Source organism: Pseudopipra pipra, chromosome 3 (genome assembly GCF_036250125.1).
Source record: "Pseudopipra pipra isolate bDixPip1 chromosome 3, bDixPip1.hap1, whole genome shotgun sequence".
NCBI classification, from domain to species: domain Eukaryota; kingdom Metazoa; phylum Chordata; class Aves; order Passeriformes; family Pipridae; genus Pseudopipra; species Pseudopipra pipra.
The window spans coordinates 58,250,932-58,269,549 of NC_087551.1; the positions used below are offsets into that span (position 1 = coordinate 58,250,932).

The 18,618-nt window shown below is 37.8% G+C and overlaps 1 protein-coding gene across 6 annotated transcripts in view; it reads right to left on the minus strand.

The window, feature by feature from the left end:
* PDE7B (phosphodiesterase 7B) overlaps positions 1-18,618 on the minus strand; it is a 174,142-nt gene that overhangs the window by 22,165 nt on the left and 133,359 nt on the right. For 4 of the 6 annotated variants that reach the window (XM_064649421.1, XM_064649419.1, XM_064649418.1 and 1 more), the window contains 3 exons: positions 15,636-15,719; positions 2,480-2,631; positions 980-1,043 (listed from right to left, as the gene is read on the minus strand). In XM_064649421.1, coding sequence (XP_064505491.1) covers positions 980-1,043; positions 2,480-2,631; positions 15,636-15,719 — 300 coding nt within the window. The remainder of the gene's footprint in view (positions 1-979; positions 1,044-2,479; positions 2,632-15,635; positions 15,720-18,618) is intronic. The other 2 variants (XM_064649422.1, XM_064649420.1) reach the window with 1 other exon arrangement.

Below are 18,618 nucleotides of genomic sequence, written 5' to 3' on the forward strand. Positions count from 1 at the left end.
CTCGGGAGTGGCCGACCATCACTGTTGATGGGAAGTAGAGAATAAACCCTGCTATCTTTTGCTTCGCTTCCGCTTTACTTTTTGCTTTAAATAAACTGCCTTATCCCAACCCACAAGTTGTTTTTTCCACCTTACTCTCTCCCCTGTCCAGCTGGGGAGTGACAGAGCGGCTGGGTGGGCAGCTGGCGTCCAGCCAAGGTCAACTCACCACAATCCAATACTGGGAACACTGGTAAAATTGAGCCTAACTAGTATTACATGATCAACTATACATATACACAATATTTTAAAAAGTTTGCACTGCTTAATTCAGCAGCAGTGTTTCCAGAAAAGTCAGGAAAAACACCCCAGACAAACCAAGCCCATACTACATATAAACTATGTTTGAAGGGAGTCTTTCCTTATTTCAAATAACCCCAGAAAGAAAATAAATATATGAACAAAAAGGACATGAAAACTTATTTGGCCCTAACTACTGAGCAGGGGCAAAGAAAGACAAGGAAATAAGTCACAGGCATAAGTTACAGGCATTTAGGGAAAACATTTCACATATTTTTATTTTCTTAATAAATTTCCTAATTTTTGCTGCTGAACAGAAGCAAGGGTATGTTTACTTAAAGGTCTTTTGTCTCAAGAGAAATTGACTGATTATGTCGATCTGGAATTATTGACCAATGTATCTAATAGGTATATTTAAAGTAGCTTGGCAATTTCCCAGGTAAAGGAAACAGAAACACCTTCTTGAAGAGGTGACCACAACAAATGTAGGAGGTTAGATTAATACAAAAGGACACTTTAAACATTACCCTATAGTTCAGTAAAAGCCTGATAAAATTCCAGGATATGATTTTAAGAGAAGTTAAAAATGGCAAATTTATCTTCAGTTACCTAAACTGGAAATGTTTAGCAAATAATTAATTAGGGATTTCTTGAATAGTCATATATGAGAGATATTAAAGACTTAAAAAAAATTACTTACCATTTGTCAAGCGGTCAAACAAGAAAATGTCAAAATCCCACATTCCCACTTTGGATAGCATATGCTGGAAAAAACAAATATGAAAAGGCAAATGATTGGTGTGTCAAACTGTAAAGCAGATTTTAATTATTATTCCATGTTAATCAATCAAAAGGTTCTTCACCCAGAGGGTGGTTGGGCACTGGAACAGGCTCCCCAGGGAAGTGGTCACAGTACCAAGCCTGACAGAGTTCAAGAAGCTTTTGGATGACACTCTCGTGTACATGGTGTGACTCTTGGGGATGGTCCTGTGCAGGGCCAGGAGTTGAACTCAATGATCCCTTTTGTGGGTCCCTTCCAACTCATCACATTCTGAGATTCTGTGAAGTTTTATTCAGGAAAGCTATAGAGGTGTACTTGAAATATCAAACATCAGGCACCAAATGTAGCTGTACTGCATAAAATATCACTTGCACTTTTAACTGAGGAGGTTTTGAACTCAATACTAAAAATGTCTTCTAGATGGAGCTCAAGACAAGGAATAATATAAACCAAAAATAATGAAAATATTCCCTTTTACTACACAAATTCTTTATTGTTCTTTCATGTCCCCAAAATCAGTGTAAACTTTCTTAGGTTTTTAATACAATGTATTAAAATCTTAGCTCTCATGGTGAATATGAGTTACAATTTGCTAAACAAACCAATAAGCAGGAATAGTTTTTATAAACTTACAGTGCTACTGTGAAGCCCACTCAGACATGCAGAAGAATCCATCATTACCACCATATACAGTGTTTTTACAGCTACATCAGTTCAGTTAAGAGACTGAGTCTGGACTAGCTGTATGACCTACAATGGCATACGCGTGAATCAAATATGCATTCACTCCCATCTCTTAGTTTATATTCAAACTCATTCTGAATTCTTCAATACTTTCCAACACCTCGCAGAGAACAGAAATTGCCTAGGCACATAATCCCAATGCCATCAGTTGTGCAAGTTTCATTAGAAAATACCATTCAAAGTGAGTATAAGAGCTGCAAAATAATATAATTATATTTTGATCATTGTGAAGTTCTTTGCAGTGAATGTTCCCTGTTTCCTAGTCTTTGCCATTATGGAGGACTATTGTGGGTTGCCTAATGGGTTCCATACCAGCTGAGAGACATCTGTTTTTTTTCAAGTGGATGCATTAAATCCTGTGTCAAGGCTGCACTTACTTAAATCAGTAACTTAGCCAGAGATCCCTCCATCCTTTAATAAATCCAGATTATAATTTCGGTTGCTGTAATCTGAAATGCTGAATAGATTTAGACATTTTCTTGTTGCTTTGAGACCGGAGCCTTTAAAGCAGTAACCATAAAAGAGGAATGGACAGTCTGTTTGCTGTGAGATGGGCATGTAATGTGGGTCATTTAAGAAAGATCACCCATAAATTTGTTTATCTGATGACTGAAACAAAATTGACACTCTCTGTAATATTATTAAAGGAAATGGAGATCTGGAGACCTGTCTTACCCTTGCTTGCCCAAGGTAGTCCTCATCCAGTAGGTATAGAGAGGCTTGTGGTACAATTCCACGCAGTAACCTGGATGCATGGAAATACCTCTGGAAACTTAACAGTCTTTTCACTTTTTTCTTGGTGCCGATTTCCCCTGAGAGTGTAGTATCTGTGGAAAGCAATCAGTACAGAAACCATGAAAACCAAGATGACTTTATCAATTATTTAATAAGAGAAATATCAAAACCTTTAAAATAGTGACAAAATAATCATAAGGTTTACGCTTCTTGCTGATCCACATGAAGGAGCAGTATTCAAATCACTGTACTTCAGCATAATATATTTGTTTATTTCAGAAAGGAGGTACGTTCCAATAAAAAGAGTGCTAATGTAGCTCTTGGAAGATCTGAGTTTAGTACACTGCCTGCCACAGAATTCCACGTGATCCAAGCTAAGTCACTGGGCAGGCTGGGGGGGCTGTGATATATCACCTTAACTAGGTGACTAGAGGAAGCCTAAATGACTAGGCAGAGTTAGGTACAGGAAAGTTGCACCTACTCTTCTGTGCCTGTTCCCTAGCTACACAATTGAAAATAACATTACCTCACAGAAGTGTCATTGGAATATATTACAAATTGCATAGCACTAGTAGATAAGGTCATCTTGGGTATAAAACCAAAAAAGTGACACCAAAAGAGACCTCAAAATACAGTTTGAAAACATAAATGTGTGCCCACTTTTGGAAGATGATATAAAAGAGAGAAAGAAGCAAGAATAGGTTAACAGTCCTATTGTATTGTCTGCTGTCCTTCCTACATATTAAGGCAAACCATAAATGAAGAAAATATTTTAGTTCTGCAATTAGGAAAGCAAGTATATTCAGAAAATACATGCAATTCTGGTTACACAACAGAATATGTTGTTTTCACTCAGTACCAGGATAATTCTAATTCCCTAATGCTGTATTAAGAGATTTTCATATAGGGCTAAATGTGACACAAAAACCAAGGCAGTTTTTATACAGTGATTAAATCACTAATTAGAGTAATTAAATTACCTTATTGTTAGCAAGAAAAATATGCAGGTTTTCTAAAACTCATAATGATTTAGGTAATTTCATCTGAACTTTTAACAGAAGCTCACATACAGTAATGGTGTTTTCCTTTTGACAATCTGGTATAAGTTTCGGAAAAAGGAAGGACAGAAACTTCAACAACTGGTCAAAGATAGTGAGATTCAATACAGTTTTATTTGTAAGACAAACCTTAAGAAACCAAAGATTAAACACTCCTTTGAGAGAATAGTAATGATTTCTTGAGATAAGAAGCTCCATAGCAATTCACTGGATTCCAGGCTTAAATAACAGATCATGAAAAATATCCATGAACTGAAGATGACTCTCTCTATTCTCTATTTTTCCATATCCTTTCATGAAAAAAACCTGAATATTTGTTCTACTGTGAAATTAAAATATCACTTTATCTGCTGTTTTTGCAACTACTATTATTCTGAGAGGATTTTCAAAGAAGTAGTTAAGGGTTTTTTTGACCATCGATGGTTCAGTATTTGATTTCTCCAACAGCAGATGTGCGAGCACATTCCGTAGCAAGTTTCTTCCTTATTAAGTAATCCAACAGCTATTGAGTGACACAAAGCCAGTAACATCAAAAACCCCATCTTTACATACTGAGTATCAGTATAATTTCCATCAGTAAGTCTCATGGTTCTCATGGGCAGTCCAAAGACCCCACTGAGTTTTAACAATATAAAAGCACAAAATAATTTTATTGCAACTTGACAAGCCATGTGTTTTCCAGAATGCAAACAGTAACAATGCCACTACTGTACCAGCCTGAAGGTTAGGCTATCATTTATGATGTGTCAGCACCTGCCTTAATTCTCTCACACATTTTAAAAGCCGGAACGATTTCATGGCCCATTGAAGGAGTGACAAATGTAGGTGTGAACAGTTACCCAGTGGCAGTGACACGTAGAGGAACCAGTACACTTGTTTTTGTATTTCTTTTTACTTATACAGAGCTGCTATGAAATGGTTAGCATTTAGTTTAATTCCTGGATAACAAAGCACTCTTAAATTAAATTCATTTTTTAAACTTGTGTTAGCTGTTTTTCAACTTCCTAACTTTCATAGTTCCATCTTTGCCCCCAAATGGTCACTACTTTCAGGTAATAAGTTTAAATTTTTAAGTCCAAAAAACTTTACTTTTGTACATTGAAAATTAGTAGTTGCTCCCACCAACTTTTATCTAAGTTAATATCTGTTTTTTTTCAGTTAAAGATGACTGAAATCATCACCTACACTCTCATAAACTGTCTTTAACTCATACATATAGTTGCTGTGGATGATCTGAAGGTGGAGGTTTGGCCCAAGTCCCAACAAGGAGCTGTATGCTGGATTATGAAGAAGTGGTTGTTTTATCCTTTGGATTACCAGATCATTTCAGTAGCACAAATAATACTTGCCATAGCACAGACACATCAGGTGGAAACAAAGAACTTCTTATTATGAAACATATTTTCTGAATTCAACCATCAACCTTGCTACACATTGCTCTCAATTCAAATGTAGTCATCAGCAGACAGGTGCCTCTGAAACATGACTTGAGGCTTCAGGTGAGCACTGTATTATGTAAAAAAGATTACCCACAATAATGTGTTGCTCTGTATTTTCATTCATAAGGGAAGAAGTTCATAATACCAATAAAGAATAGTAGCAAATGTATTTTCAAAACTGGGCTCTTGACAGAACAGCTTGAATCCCTCACTCCAGGCTATCCACATGCAAACTCTGGATGTTGACTTAAAAGAATATCATGTTTAAATCACATCCTTTGGGTCATTTCAGTAATAATCGATTTGTCTATGAATCACAGGACTAATCAGATGATTGCTATGACCCATGATAGATTACTTTGACATCTGCATTAATGTACAGGTAATACCTTATTATGATGGTGTCTTGCATAAAATTGGACTAAAACTCTGCCCCTCTCTGAGCACAGCACACCTCAAACTAGTATAATCTCATCAGCATTTTCTCTTTCTCCTCCCAAGATCAGTGTCTAACAAAAAAGAAAAGCACAATCATATGAAATGGAGAGAAAAAGGCTGATTAAAAAAGAAGAGCAAAAGGCAAAACAGCCAAGAGTGAACAGTTAAATTCTGCCCTCAGCTCAGCAGTTGCACCTGAATCCCCCAGATGGGATCCACCAGCTGACACAAAATCAAAATACAGTTTTAAGACGAAATTAAGGGTTTATATGAATGACTTTACAGTAACACACTGAACATATTACTTTATTGACAACTGTAAATTTCAGTTTAAATCATAAATATAAAATTTTGATGTTGACAAGTTATGATACGAGTCATACAGTGCCTCTAGGTTAAATTGTATTACAAAGTAAATGAACCAAAAGTACCACTGCAGATATCCCTGAACTTCGACTTTGAAACTATGGGTACTAAAACATAGGCTATAGTATCTAGTTAAAGAACACAAGTTGCAAAGCTCACACGGGAAGGATTTAGTAATTAAGTGCAATTTTGAAATGAACGTGAAAGACAAACAAGAATGTCTTTTGTTTATACCCATAAAACTTCCCTTGAGAACTGTGTTTATCTCTAATCGTTGTGGCAACTTCTGAATGTTTTGTTTACCTAAAAAACCTCCATTATCTGTATCTCTTAAAAGATGCCCATTCTCATATGCTACGGAGTTACTGCCTAGCACAGGGGTTGGAGAAACTCTTCTTTGTATACTGAACAAAATTGTTGTGTGAATTACACAGACATCTTGTATGAATTACATACATGTTTACAGAACCGTTTGTACAAGCATTTTTCACAAAGTTCAACTTCTACCTTCAAAAGCCCAGGCAGCCTGAGCTCACAGCATATCTCCTGATGTGTTTTAGCAGGAGACAGAAGTGGTTGCATTTTTCTTCAGGTAATTTGATAGACACATCACGTATATGCACAGCAGCAGACCATGGATGGTGTCTGCATACTGCACATGGCCCTCAAGAGGTTAATAAGCTACAGGAATCAGTGGCTGCCTTCTCTCTCCTAACACAGTTCCTCCAGTTACACAGATCTTCTCGCCTTAAAATGATCTACAGCTCACTACACACCAACCTCTTATTTCAGGGAACTAAGTTTCCTGCACTGGGAACTGCTACCAGTTTTCTTTCACATTTCTTTCATGCTGATGCGCTAGTGCGTGCCCATGGGCAGCATGAATATAAAAATGACAGATGTTATGTTAACAATGATGGAGTTAACATCCAGAAATGATCACATAAATCAAAACTGGACAAGGATGTACTTAACTCTGCACCAGATATACATTACATTGTTACTGTTCTTTCAAAGCAAACAAACTTGGTTATGCATCTAAATAAAGCCTCTGAGTTTTACTTCACAGTATTGCCTTTTTTTACTTTATTGCATCTCAGTGTACAATATGAGTGGACAACAAAAGGTTTATTAATTTTCAAAAGCGAACTGATTCAGAAAGTGGTTTTTTCTCTTCTTTCCAAAAGGATGCAGAATAAATCAGGTCCTCAAGAAGCTGCCTTTGACTCATACAATTTATAATACCTTTTCCCAGGATGCAAAGGCATTCCATGCACAGCCACTGTATGCCTGATGAGTCAGGCAGGATTGGCAGAAAAGTGCTGAAAATACCTGGAAGATAGGGTGAGAGGATGAGTCTTGCAATTTAAGGTCCAGACAGTTTGCAAACAGTGAGGACTCTGGGAAACAGTTTGCCTCTGGTCCTACACATTATGGAGGTAATTTTCTGCATTGGTTCCTGGCTTGACAGCTGGTAAGACAGCTTTCCTTTACGAGTCCAAGAGTTGTGTAATTGACTTAGGAGGAATAATTGGTGTTTGTCTGGGTTTTTTGTATGTAAAACCATGCCATTCATTTAGATCACCTGTACTGAAGTCTTGTTTGGCATATTCATTGCATGCTCGGTTGACGAATTTTTCTTATAAAGAAGAGTGCTTAGCACTGATGGTAGAAAAGAGTTGTTGTGCCTTCCTAGTATCTTTTTAACATTATGGATTTATCATACTATCCAAAAGACAACAGCAGCATTACTAGGGGTAGCTGTACACAGGTACCTTACCGAGGTAATCTAAAAATTAATGACAAACTTAATATTTTAAATTTGAATTCTGGAGAAAGCACTGGCAAACTAGAAGAACAGAAAACATCTTCTCTCTGCACTGTCTAGGCCTTCCTGACATGTTTCACCTCATAGTCCAAAGAGATTCAGAAAGAAAACACTGCAATTTTGAAGAAAGGCCTGAGAAAATGCACAAAGCACCAGAAACCCATGTGGAAGGACTGTACTTAAAAGCTTTCAGTCTAGTGCAGAAGGACCAAGAAGCTCAGGTGAATATCCCAGCTGTACTTCTCAGTCATCTGTGGCTGGTGTAAGAAACCAACAAACAGGTTTGATTCAAAAATATTAAGATTTTGTCAATTTTATCTTCTGAATATACACTGGTCACTGCAACTAAGAAGACAGAGATGAACACCTTGCACTGTATCATATCTACAGATAAACAAGTGTTGTGCTGAAATCTTTGTAACTGTAGAAATCCTCATGACACTTCACAAACTATATGGAAATCCAAAGAAGTTGTGTTATAGACACTTTGTTTTTACTTGCTTCTATAATGTTTAAAATATTCAAGTCAAGTTCCTTGACTTCCGATAAAATTCAATTTTAGAGGTCAAGTGCTCTCCATTAGCTGCCATTATTCATATGGGTTGCAACTTTATTTTTTCACTTTAAAGGGGTAAACATTTTTTCAGCTAGGCAGAAGCTGTGAGAGTGGGATTCTGAACACATCAGAGAAAAGCAGAAAATTAGAATTATAACAAACGAACTTTAAACTTCTCTGCCTCGAGTAAAAATTCCATTAATCAACCACAGGCACAAGTGCACAAAACCAATGCAGAGCCCTCTCTACAGAGGAGGTACTTGTGTGTTTCTTTGGCTAGTGTGAGAGGTTCTGAGACACCAACTTTCTAGGTCACCTTGCTTTGGAGCTTCCCCTCCTTTGCACCTCACTTGAAGTAATGGTGGCTTGTAACAGCTCCGTTTCCAAATCCTAAAGTTCCTGCACAATTGCTGGCATCTTGAGGAACACTAGTCATGCAGTCTCCTCCCCATCCCAAAATATATTCTTTTTGATACTGTTTGAAAGAGAACACAGAATTTAAGAATTATGCTGATAATCCAATTTATATACCAAATAATCCTATTACACCAAGTTCTGGAGAAATAAGGGTTTCAAAGACCACTTAGGTAACAGAGTATTTGCCATAAAAACAGAAAGAGGAATAGATTAAATCCAAATTTAAGACTAATTTAGATGTGTTTCTCTTCACAATTTGCAGTCTTTGTTTGGGCCATCACTCATTTTTATGTAAACAAACATCTTGGCATCTTTTACTAAGCCTCCTCCAAGTTCTTAAGAAATGGCATGTTGAGTTCTCTTTTTCACAAACTTGTTAACACTACAATATGAACCTTGGCTTTGCCACTTCAATCTTTGTACAGTAGCAAAGTCAGGACCTTTTCTTCCGAAAACTGTAAATGTTCTACGGCTGATTATAGTTTCTCTAACAGGAAATGGTACATCCCCTCCTCCTTTTCACTCCCCTGGAGAAAAAACAACATAACCTGTAATAACAGCAAACCCAACTTTCATTTATCATCTTAATGATCCCTTCTCCTTGTTCTTTCTTTTCCTCCGGTCATTTGGAAGGTATCCTCAGTGTTATCTTCAGTACATCCTTCCCTTTCCTAATCAGGGAAAAGAAGGTGGGGTAGCAGAATGGGTCATTTGGAAACTTTTAAAGGCACATTCTCAGTTAACTGAATCCCAAATCTGTACTAAAAAAATAAGTTACAAACGTGTAATCAGGTCAGTGTTCGTAAGAGTTTGTCTGTGGAGCTCAGCTAGGTTTTATGTTTGTTTTGCTCTCATGAGTTCTCCTGAAGCATTCATAACCCAAATTGATGCATTTTACTAGCATATAAGGACATGTGCATCAATCAGTTTTACATTCTGGGTTTCATTTTCTGCAAATGTAGAATTAAAACTAAACAAGGAGCATGAATGGCAGGAAGTAGAATATACTTTTCAATCAAACCTTGTTATTAAATTTTGCAGATAGCAGCACTTGCAAAAAACACTTAAAAATGCAAACACCACCACAAAGAAAAAAAACCTTTGCTATTATTTGATGAAAAGGGTGAACTAAACTGAATTCCAATGACGGGAAGAATTTTTTAATATGGTGTCAGTTGGAAAGAACAATTTTGGTGCTAAAACATTAAAAGAATTCTGATTTCTCTTCCTTGAACAGGTAACTGATAGCAAGGCCACAGGGTGACCAGCTCTGGAAATGTTCTTCCCATTCAAACCAGACACAAGCTAACCAGATTAAGAAGTCCACGTGTCATAGGATGTTGATGAGTATCTTAGAGATGTGCTTATCCATAAGGAACTAAGGGAGATATTATGTAGAAATAATGCAGACCTCATATGATCTCTCTCTTTCTAATTTAATAACCATCTGGAACTTTGGACTCATCTCCACCGGCTGGGTTGGGATCCAAGTAATCCAATCAGCCCTTGAAACTTCCTCACAAGACTTTTAATGTCCTAATTTAACCTGGTTAAGAAATACCTAAAAAGGCATCTCTCACTCCCACTTCTTTTTCTCGCCAACAGCAACAAAACAAGACAGTTAACCAAACTCTTTTTAACCTCACTCAGTTGGGTTCGGGTTACTTGATGGCTCAGTTTTGGGTTGGCGGTTGTGGTTAAGTTTTATTTTCCCTGGAGATGGGCCCTACCTGAAAGCCCTGGAGTGTTCAAAATCCAAATCCAAAAATGAATGCAAATTTTGCAGTGGACCCTTCTGGAGACAGGCAGAAACCACAGATTCAAATGTCCACAGACTTTGGTTTTCTGAGATGGAGACTTCTTTGTGACTTCCCTTACTAATCCTGACAACAGTTTTCTTTTCTCCAATACCTAATTCATCACATGCCTGAAAAGTGTGTGATGAATCCATTTTATTTGCAAACAAACTGAAAAATAGAGTATTTTGCTTGACTCAGACATCAAATTAAGGATAGAGACTAAATGGTATTAATATCACCATTTATCACCATCCTGTGCTAAAACTATATTATCTGTACTAAAGTAATTTGCCAAGCTAAGCTTAAAGCAGGTGGGGTTCTTTTGGAATCAACTTCTGCCTGCATGACAACACCAAGACCGTAGGTAATACAGACACATGCTTTTGGAGCTTCTACAGAGTTGTTTTGACATTTTATATATATTTTCAGATCCCACTCTGTGTTCCTGTTGTGCAAGGTGTAAGAAAACAAAAATCTTTTTGGATGTCACAATTTGGGTACAGAGACTCCACTTTGCAGGCCACATACTACATACTTTCCCTTCCTTGTTAACTTTCCTAGATCAATATATACAGAAGTGAATTAAATGTAGTCAATTAAAGGCTTATAATTTTGTCATTTGCAAGCAAAAATTCAATCCAGAGAAAAGCTTAGCATAAACAAGATGGGAACTGGTGAATCACTGTTTAAGTCTTAAGAATCTCCTTGCCTTCTGACTTAAAAGCCTGACAAGCAAATTTGTAAATACTAAGTTACTCATCTCAGCCCTAAACTATGTTATTTTGTTACTCTCCTTAATTGAATCTGGCAATAAAACAAAATGTCTAACATAATTGAGTAGGGTGAGGTCTTCTTGGTTATTGCTGCATGATTACCTGCAAGACTAGATTTATCACAAGGAATTCCCTCAAACCTTTGCTTAACACAATGAAAAAATGTACCAGCACAATCATTAACAAAACCCATCATGAGATAATGAAATCTATTTAAATAAATACATATTAGTCAGTGGTGGGATCTAGTTCAGTGACTCACTGAGCAACCTTGTGAATTAGAGAACTAAATTATTGCTTACCGTAGCTATGCTCCTTTATTTCTCAAATCCAAACTATACTGTGCTAAAAGGAAAATGGGAATAATTTTCACTGTAGAAATGTTTCAAATTCTAAGTTATTACCTGCAAATATTCAATTTAACTCCTTTTCTGTACTGTGAACACAATAAGGTTTGCTTAATTCATAGAAATGCAGAAGTGCCAATAAAGTGCCATCATTAATTTCAAGCTGCATTAACTTCAGTTACAAGCTTGAGCCACCAAGTTCAGAGTCAAACTTTCCTAAAATTTGTGAGGTTTGGTTTGGAATCAATTTTACATCATTTATACATTGCATTCAGCTGCTAGAAGGCACCCAACACTTGCCTATTCCATCCTTACTGCTTCTGGAAAGTAATTTTCTAATGCTAAGTCTCTTCTTCTACCACTACCTTATTTTCTTGAAGAGGAAACCCTCACTCTACTTTCCTATAAACCTACAGGGCTGGGCAAAATTTCTTCTCTTTTTAAAAGGTTACAAGTTTGTAAAGTCTGATACTTGTTCATTAAGCATCCTAGTGAACCTGAAGCCTCAGGTCTGTCATGCCGAGCTTATTTTTTACTGGGGGTTATCAGTGGCCATCAAGAGTAGGTGCTTTGCTTGCCATATCACAGCAGGACGGAAGAAGGGACGGTCCGCTTATCTCCTGCGGAGTCTTCACAGAGGGCTGACACCAAGCATCGGCTGCTGCAGCTTTCCTGCGGGAGAGGAGTTGCTGCACAGCTTCCCCTCAAGCTTCTGGCTCAATACCATCAACCCAAATGAGTATCTGGTAGGTCATGCAGGTCCCTACAAGTCGCAGGGACTCACTCTAGAAAATGAGGGAAACATCTGCTCCTCACAATACAGAACCAAGGTGTTCTTGGTGACACAGGGATATTCTACATTCAGTGTGGTATTCCAGAGTCATCTTAAGAGTCCTCAAATCCACTGGGGCAACTATGCCTAGGAAAGCTCGCAATGAGGCAGAGGACAGACAGGAAGACACTAAAGCCCTGCATCTCCTTCAGACGGGATCCTGCAAAATCCTCAGGGTCCTGACAGCCTAGCACAGACAAGGTGCAGTAACACTGACTTCCTATATATTGCAGAGATGCACTGAAAGCATGTGTAGATGGCATCACAGACATTAGCTCAAACAGCAAGAAGCCAACATAAATCCAGTTGGCTTTGATTAAGGCTACAGAAGATCCCTTTTTCAGAGAGCAGGAAGTTTTTCTATCCAAAAAGACTTAATGGTGTCTTAAGTTACACAGTGACTTTACTGCAGGAATCCAGAAAAAACCAAAAGATATGGTCTAGTGAGTGTTAACCCTTTATTAGACATAGAAGGGAAAAATCCTCTAGTTTGACTGAATCTGAAAGTTTGCTAGAAGAAGTTACATTTTAGTAACCTTAGTCTGACATTAAGTATCAATGCCCTGTATTTTTTTTTTAAATGTCAATTTTCATAATGAATGTCAGCTTTGTTCAAGAATGAGCTTCAGTGTTTTCCCTTGCTTTAAAACAAGGCTGGTACCGTTATTTGGAATAGTTTTTCAGATGATAGAGGGAATAATCACTATTCAAGCCCAGCTTATTAGTGAGAGGCTGGAGTAACATTTATGCTGCATTTGCTTAAAATTTCTGAGGATATTTCCCATAAAATATTCTCTGCCTCATCCCTCTGTTACTCTAACAGCTTTCAGTATACAGTTCCTGCCCCCAAACAAATACAACATGGTGACAAAATTTTACTGCAAGTATTAGTTAGGCACTTTTTCAAAAAAAAAGTCTGCAGTAGTGACATTTTTATCTGTCTCTTTTTGATAGGATGTGCAGCACCATGGTTTTTGCTGCTTGTATGGTATGCACAGCAGAATTGGGTTTAACAGACAGATGTAGATGAACAAATAATATAAAAGCCTGTTTACTTCCTGGCAAAACATGTCTGCATGCTCTGACACTGAGCATCTTCATTTACTTGTACATTTACTTTACATTTACCAAGTGAGCCAGGCCCAGTGCACTCGCCATCTACAAAATCAGTAGTCAAATGTCTAGAAATCTCACTTCATTTTGCACTGAAAAATTAAGCCAACACTACTCTTTAGACAGAAAACAGTAAATACGTAAAAACCTGAAAACAGTGAGAAATCCAAAATCAGGATCACTGCTTTTCCTTACAAAGATTTCAGATTATGGAAAAGCAGTAAAAAGAGTAAGTCAGAGGTCTCCATGACAGAGAGCACAGGAACATAAAACCCCAGGTGCCCCACCTCTGTCAGACCAGAGGTATACACACAAAGAGGCATCGCTTTTAAGGTCAGCAATTATGGTAGAGGGGTTATGTGGAGGGCCCTGCTCCTTGCATGATCAAAGATTGAGTATTCACCAGTACATCCCTCAACACAGATGTCTCCCTAGACAGCCCATGGAAAGCACCAGCATTTCCCAGAAGCTGACAGGATCTGAAAGATGGCAAGATTCATCTACAGGGGATAAAAGTGAAAGTGCTATCTATTGCCAGAAAAAAAATCTGGAAAATTTTTGCTTTCTTTAACCATGGAGAGGAAAGAACACATGAATGGAATTTTAAATAATGTGTATGTATCAAAATAAAAAAGGAAACAATTAATTTAGTCACACTTGTGTGACTATATATATGACTTGTGTGAATATATATCCACCTCTACTTCACAAATAAAAAGAAGTGCTTTATTTTCTCTCAGACTATAAGGGCATGACCAGTACTATTTTCAGCTAGCCTAAACTGGGTTTTCCTTCATGTTTTTCAATGGTGAGTCAGGACTAAATTATCCTCAAAGCTCTGCTTAACCAGTAAGTTATTCCCTTTGTCCTGGGAAAAATGATAGACCCATCTTACCCCTGATGCCTTTCTACCTCAGCCATAGCAAACCCTCTGATGGTCTTATGACCCAGAAAATACCTTCTATCAGTCTTACTGATAGCAGCACTTTGCTAGGTGGCAGTAACTTTGTCAGCATGCAAGAAAGCATTCCATCAGAGCCCAAGTCCTCCCCTTTCTAGTAGCTCCTCTTTACTCCTGACTTCCAGCCAGCCCTCCCACTCTCTGGTGCGCTTCCTCCCTGCTCACTGCCACCCTCTTCCCTTTCCCTTCCCCAGGCACCCAGACAAGGAGTTACAAAAAGCAGAATCGAAACTCCGGTTTAATAATCAATCTTTAATGAAAAGCACAATCTCTAGAAGCTTAAAGTGTCGTCCCTAAAACTGTTGTGAGTTTCAATCTGTTTTGATGAAGACAGTGAATAACATTTTTTTTCAAAGGTTACACAGAGGGGTCTGTGCAGTACACAAGGATAAATCAAGATTTGCCTGTGCCTTAACACTGAAGTTAACACAGCATCCAGGTTGAATGCTACAGGGACCTAGACTAAGTGGTCACTGTTTTTTTATTTTATTATGTTTTTTTACACACTGCCTAATGCGTTTGCATCAGTATAGAGAAAACATCAGGTGAAAAAAACCCAACAGGGTCTTGATTTATTCTTTTTCTTTTTAGATTTGCCCTTCTTTATTTACAACAGTGGCAAAATAACTTCAATCAAAATGAGGTTAAGATTATTTTTAACAGATGTTCACTGCTGGCCTGACCCAAAATCCATTGACGTCAATGAGAAGACTCCATGGGGCTTTGGATTGGGTTCTAATTGTTGGAAAAATTAATGTTATTGTAAACCACTGGTCAGCGCTGTCACATGGTCCCCTTCTGTGCCAATTCTATATGACCGGATAACAGACTCACATAAATCTGTTCCAACTGTTGTCTAAGAGGCTAAAGGACACAGCGGTTTATCTTTTTAATTCTGAACCACCCCTCTCCCCCGGGCTCAGCACACCCCATGGCCCTACTGTATTTACACTTGATGGACTGAGCATTATGGACACTATTCATACAATCAAAACATTTCACAGCCAAACGCTGGATGGGAATAATAGAATTACTAATGCTGACTGTGTGAAGACAGCTGAACTACAGATACGTACGAGATGAGATACTTTTTGGTTCATATACTTAAAACAGAGATTTTTAGGATTTTTTTAATTTAAATACAGACCTGAAGAAAGGGTTGCACTTACTGTTAAGAAGACGGAAGTCTATAAATGGGTAGGAGCCACGGCGCTCGGAGAGAACCCCTGTCTGACCTCTCACCCGTGCATCTCCTGCAAAACACAAAATCCCCAGAGACATTAGGAGGGACAGCTGTCTTTCTCTGCTGTTTAGATCTAAGTCTATTTTTTATACAAAGTGATGACGTTACACTCCTCCAGTGGGAAAACTAAGGTCCAAAAATCATCTTCCATGGCATCCCTGAGTAATTGGGTAAAGCACTATAGCTGATCCTCTTAACAGAACAAAGACACAAAAAACCCTTCATTGTTGGCTGGGATGAAATGATACAATATTATCCTGTTGAACAGCTTCTTGCCCAGCAAGCAGACTCTCACTGCTTCAGGAGTAGTGCAGAGGTCTGTTTTTTTCCCAGGCAAGAACAGCTGAACTCTGACTGTCATGGCATCACACACAAAGGTCTCAACCTTGGACTAGGCTCACAATCCAACTGACCCCCAAAGTTGTGGGACTGGTCTCAAAATCATTAGGTGATGAAAAAGTCCCCCCAAAAGAGTATGAAGATTGTTTTTAAAGTTATGTGGGTTGGGTGTTGTGGGTTTTTTTTTTCTTGATTGTTTGTTTTTGTTTTACTTTCTGCTCTTTGAGCATTCCAGAAAATGTAAGCCTTCTCCTCAAACACTGCAGCTGCTCTATATAAGTGAAACCTGATGTTCTTAGATAAGGATTACTCTAGAGCTTTAGGGTATATATTCAAATATGATAAAGTGACAAAACAATACTAAGAATTAGTACTGCTAGGCAATTTAGATTGATTAGTTCCTGACCTAAACTGTGTAATATTGATGAAATAGGCAAAACTAATTTGAGGAGAAAAATGCTCTTCAGGATGAGTAAGAGCTACAAAACCTCTCTCCAAGTAAATAGGAAGTAGTGGGAAGCAGATGTAACTTTTATATTTCCAAAACTTTAAATAGTGCAATGCAATTGTTTCTTTACAGACAATTAACAAGACCAAAATATTAAAAATTCTTAAATAAGACAAAGTCTGGAGATTTTAGAGGTTCTAATTAGAGTACTCTAGTTCTTCATTATACCAATTCCTCTTCTACAGAAACAGAGGCCACAGTGTTGAAAGCATATCCTCTGCACATCCTTACACAGCTCTCACTGTAGTTCTCTCAAAGTTTGCAATGAAATTGTGAATTAGTTAGTTTGAATTGTCCTTCCTCTGATATACAAATATAGCATCTAAACAACAATAATTTAAGAATTTGGCTGTTAGCCCTGGCCTCTACTGCTTGTGTTTAAAAACAAGAAAACATCTTGGAGAGTAAAAGAAGGACCTAGTTAGATGCTGTTATTTTTTTGCTATCTAATGTTCGCTTTAAATATGCTTACAATTATGTTTAAGGGAAGAAAGCCAAGTAGAATTATTAAGGTAAATATTTGAGGTTGAGAAAAACTTCCATGCCTTCTAGGGGTCCTCAGAGGTAGGAAAGACATATGAGCGTGCATGCAAATTAAGAATATTTCAAACACAGTCACTTTTGATTATAAATACAAATCTATATTCTCTCACCCTTTCGCTTAGCATTTTTGTTTCCAGAGACAGAACATGTGTTCCTTGTTCTCAGCTCCCGCTTGCCAACCTCTTACTCTAAGGAACCAGTTCAAAACAACTCAAGATGTTGTTGACCCCACTTACTCCTTCTGATAGCAGAGGCAGCAGGTGCAAACCTCTACCTACTCTTCAGCTGTTCCACTTCGAAGGTATGATAATACCATAGATCTACCTTCATCAGCAGTTTAAAATTACATGCAACTTGTGGCAATGAAGGTATATGAACGTATTTCCCTGCAATCCTCGTGTTAAAAGACAGAAGGGTGGAGCAAATAGCTGAAGACTTTGTAAAACACCAAAGCAAGATTCACCAGCACCCACGTGCCAGAGCCCATAAAGCAGCACCCAGACTTAAAAGCATTGCTCTCTGTCACAGGTAGCCTCATCAGATTGGCTGATGTGTGCAGAAAGAGTAAGAATGGCAAGCATATGGTACACATTATATAGACTCAAAAAAATTAGGCAGGCTTGAGCCTGTTACTAATACAGGCATCAGCAAATTAAGAACGAGTGTAAATTCAGAGCATGCCTTGACCAAGGCTTTTGTTTTTCTGTAGGCACCAATGAATTAACAGGAAGCAGCAAATAGTCCCCTGCATTAACACACTGATAAACATGTCACTTGTGACTAAATCAATAGATACTTTCAAAAAAAGAGAGAAATTCAAACTCCAAAAATCTGAAAAAAAATCCATGACATATAATACTGTAAACCCAGAAAGACTGATTTTCTCTTTCGACATGAAATAATATATCTATTAGATCAAGTGAGGTACCACAGTACTAGAGAGTAACAAAATCATACACAGTTATGTATCGAAACATTGCCTAACTCTGATCTCAACAGTATGACCCCAGATCTTGGAAAAGAGAACACTAAAGGTAGGTAGGCAACTGGAACATGGAAGTAAACACAATGTGGGCTTACCAAAAGTAAACCATACGACACACTTAATTACCTCAAACAAAACAGGTAACTGTTAGACAAGAGGAAAAAATTCAATACTGTAGTGCAATTCAACCATATGGACTTTGTCAAACATATAAGAGAAGGCAAGAGATGAGTACAAAAAGTGAAGTTTGAAAAGACTAGAAGATAACAAGGTGCACTGAAAGGAAACCTTTTCTTGGGAACTCCATGATCTTTAGAAAACTCATACTGGGAATGGTCCTAAAGATTTTTTATTGATGATCTTGACAAAGAATTAGAAAAGCACTAGCAATACTTGATGATAACACAAAGCTGAGAGATAGCGGGTACATACAGCTAAAACTATTTTAAATAAAGTTCACTACTACTGTCACCTTTTCTGCCCCAACTGCTCTGTGGCCCATCTACCTGCCTCTTACTGGTAGTCCAGCTTCCT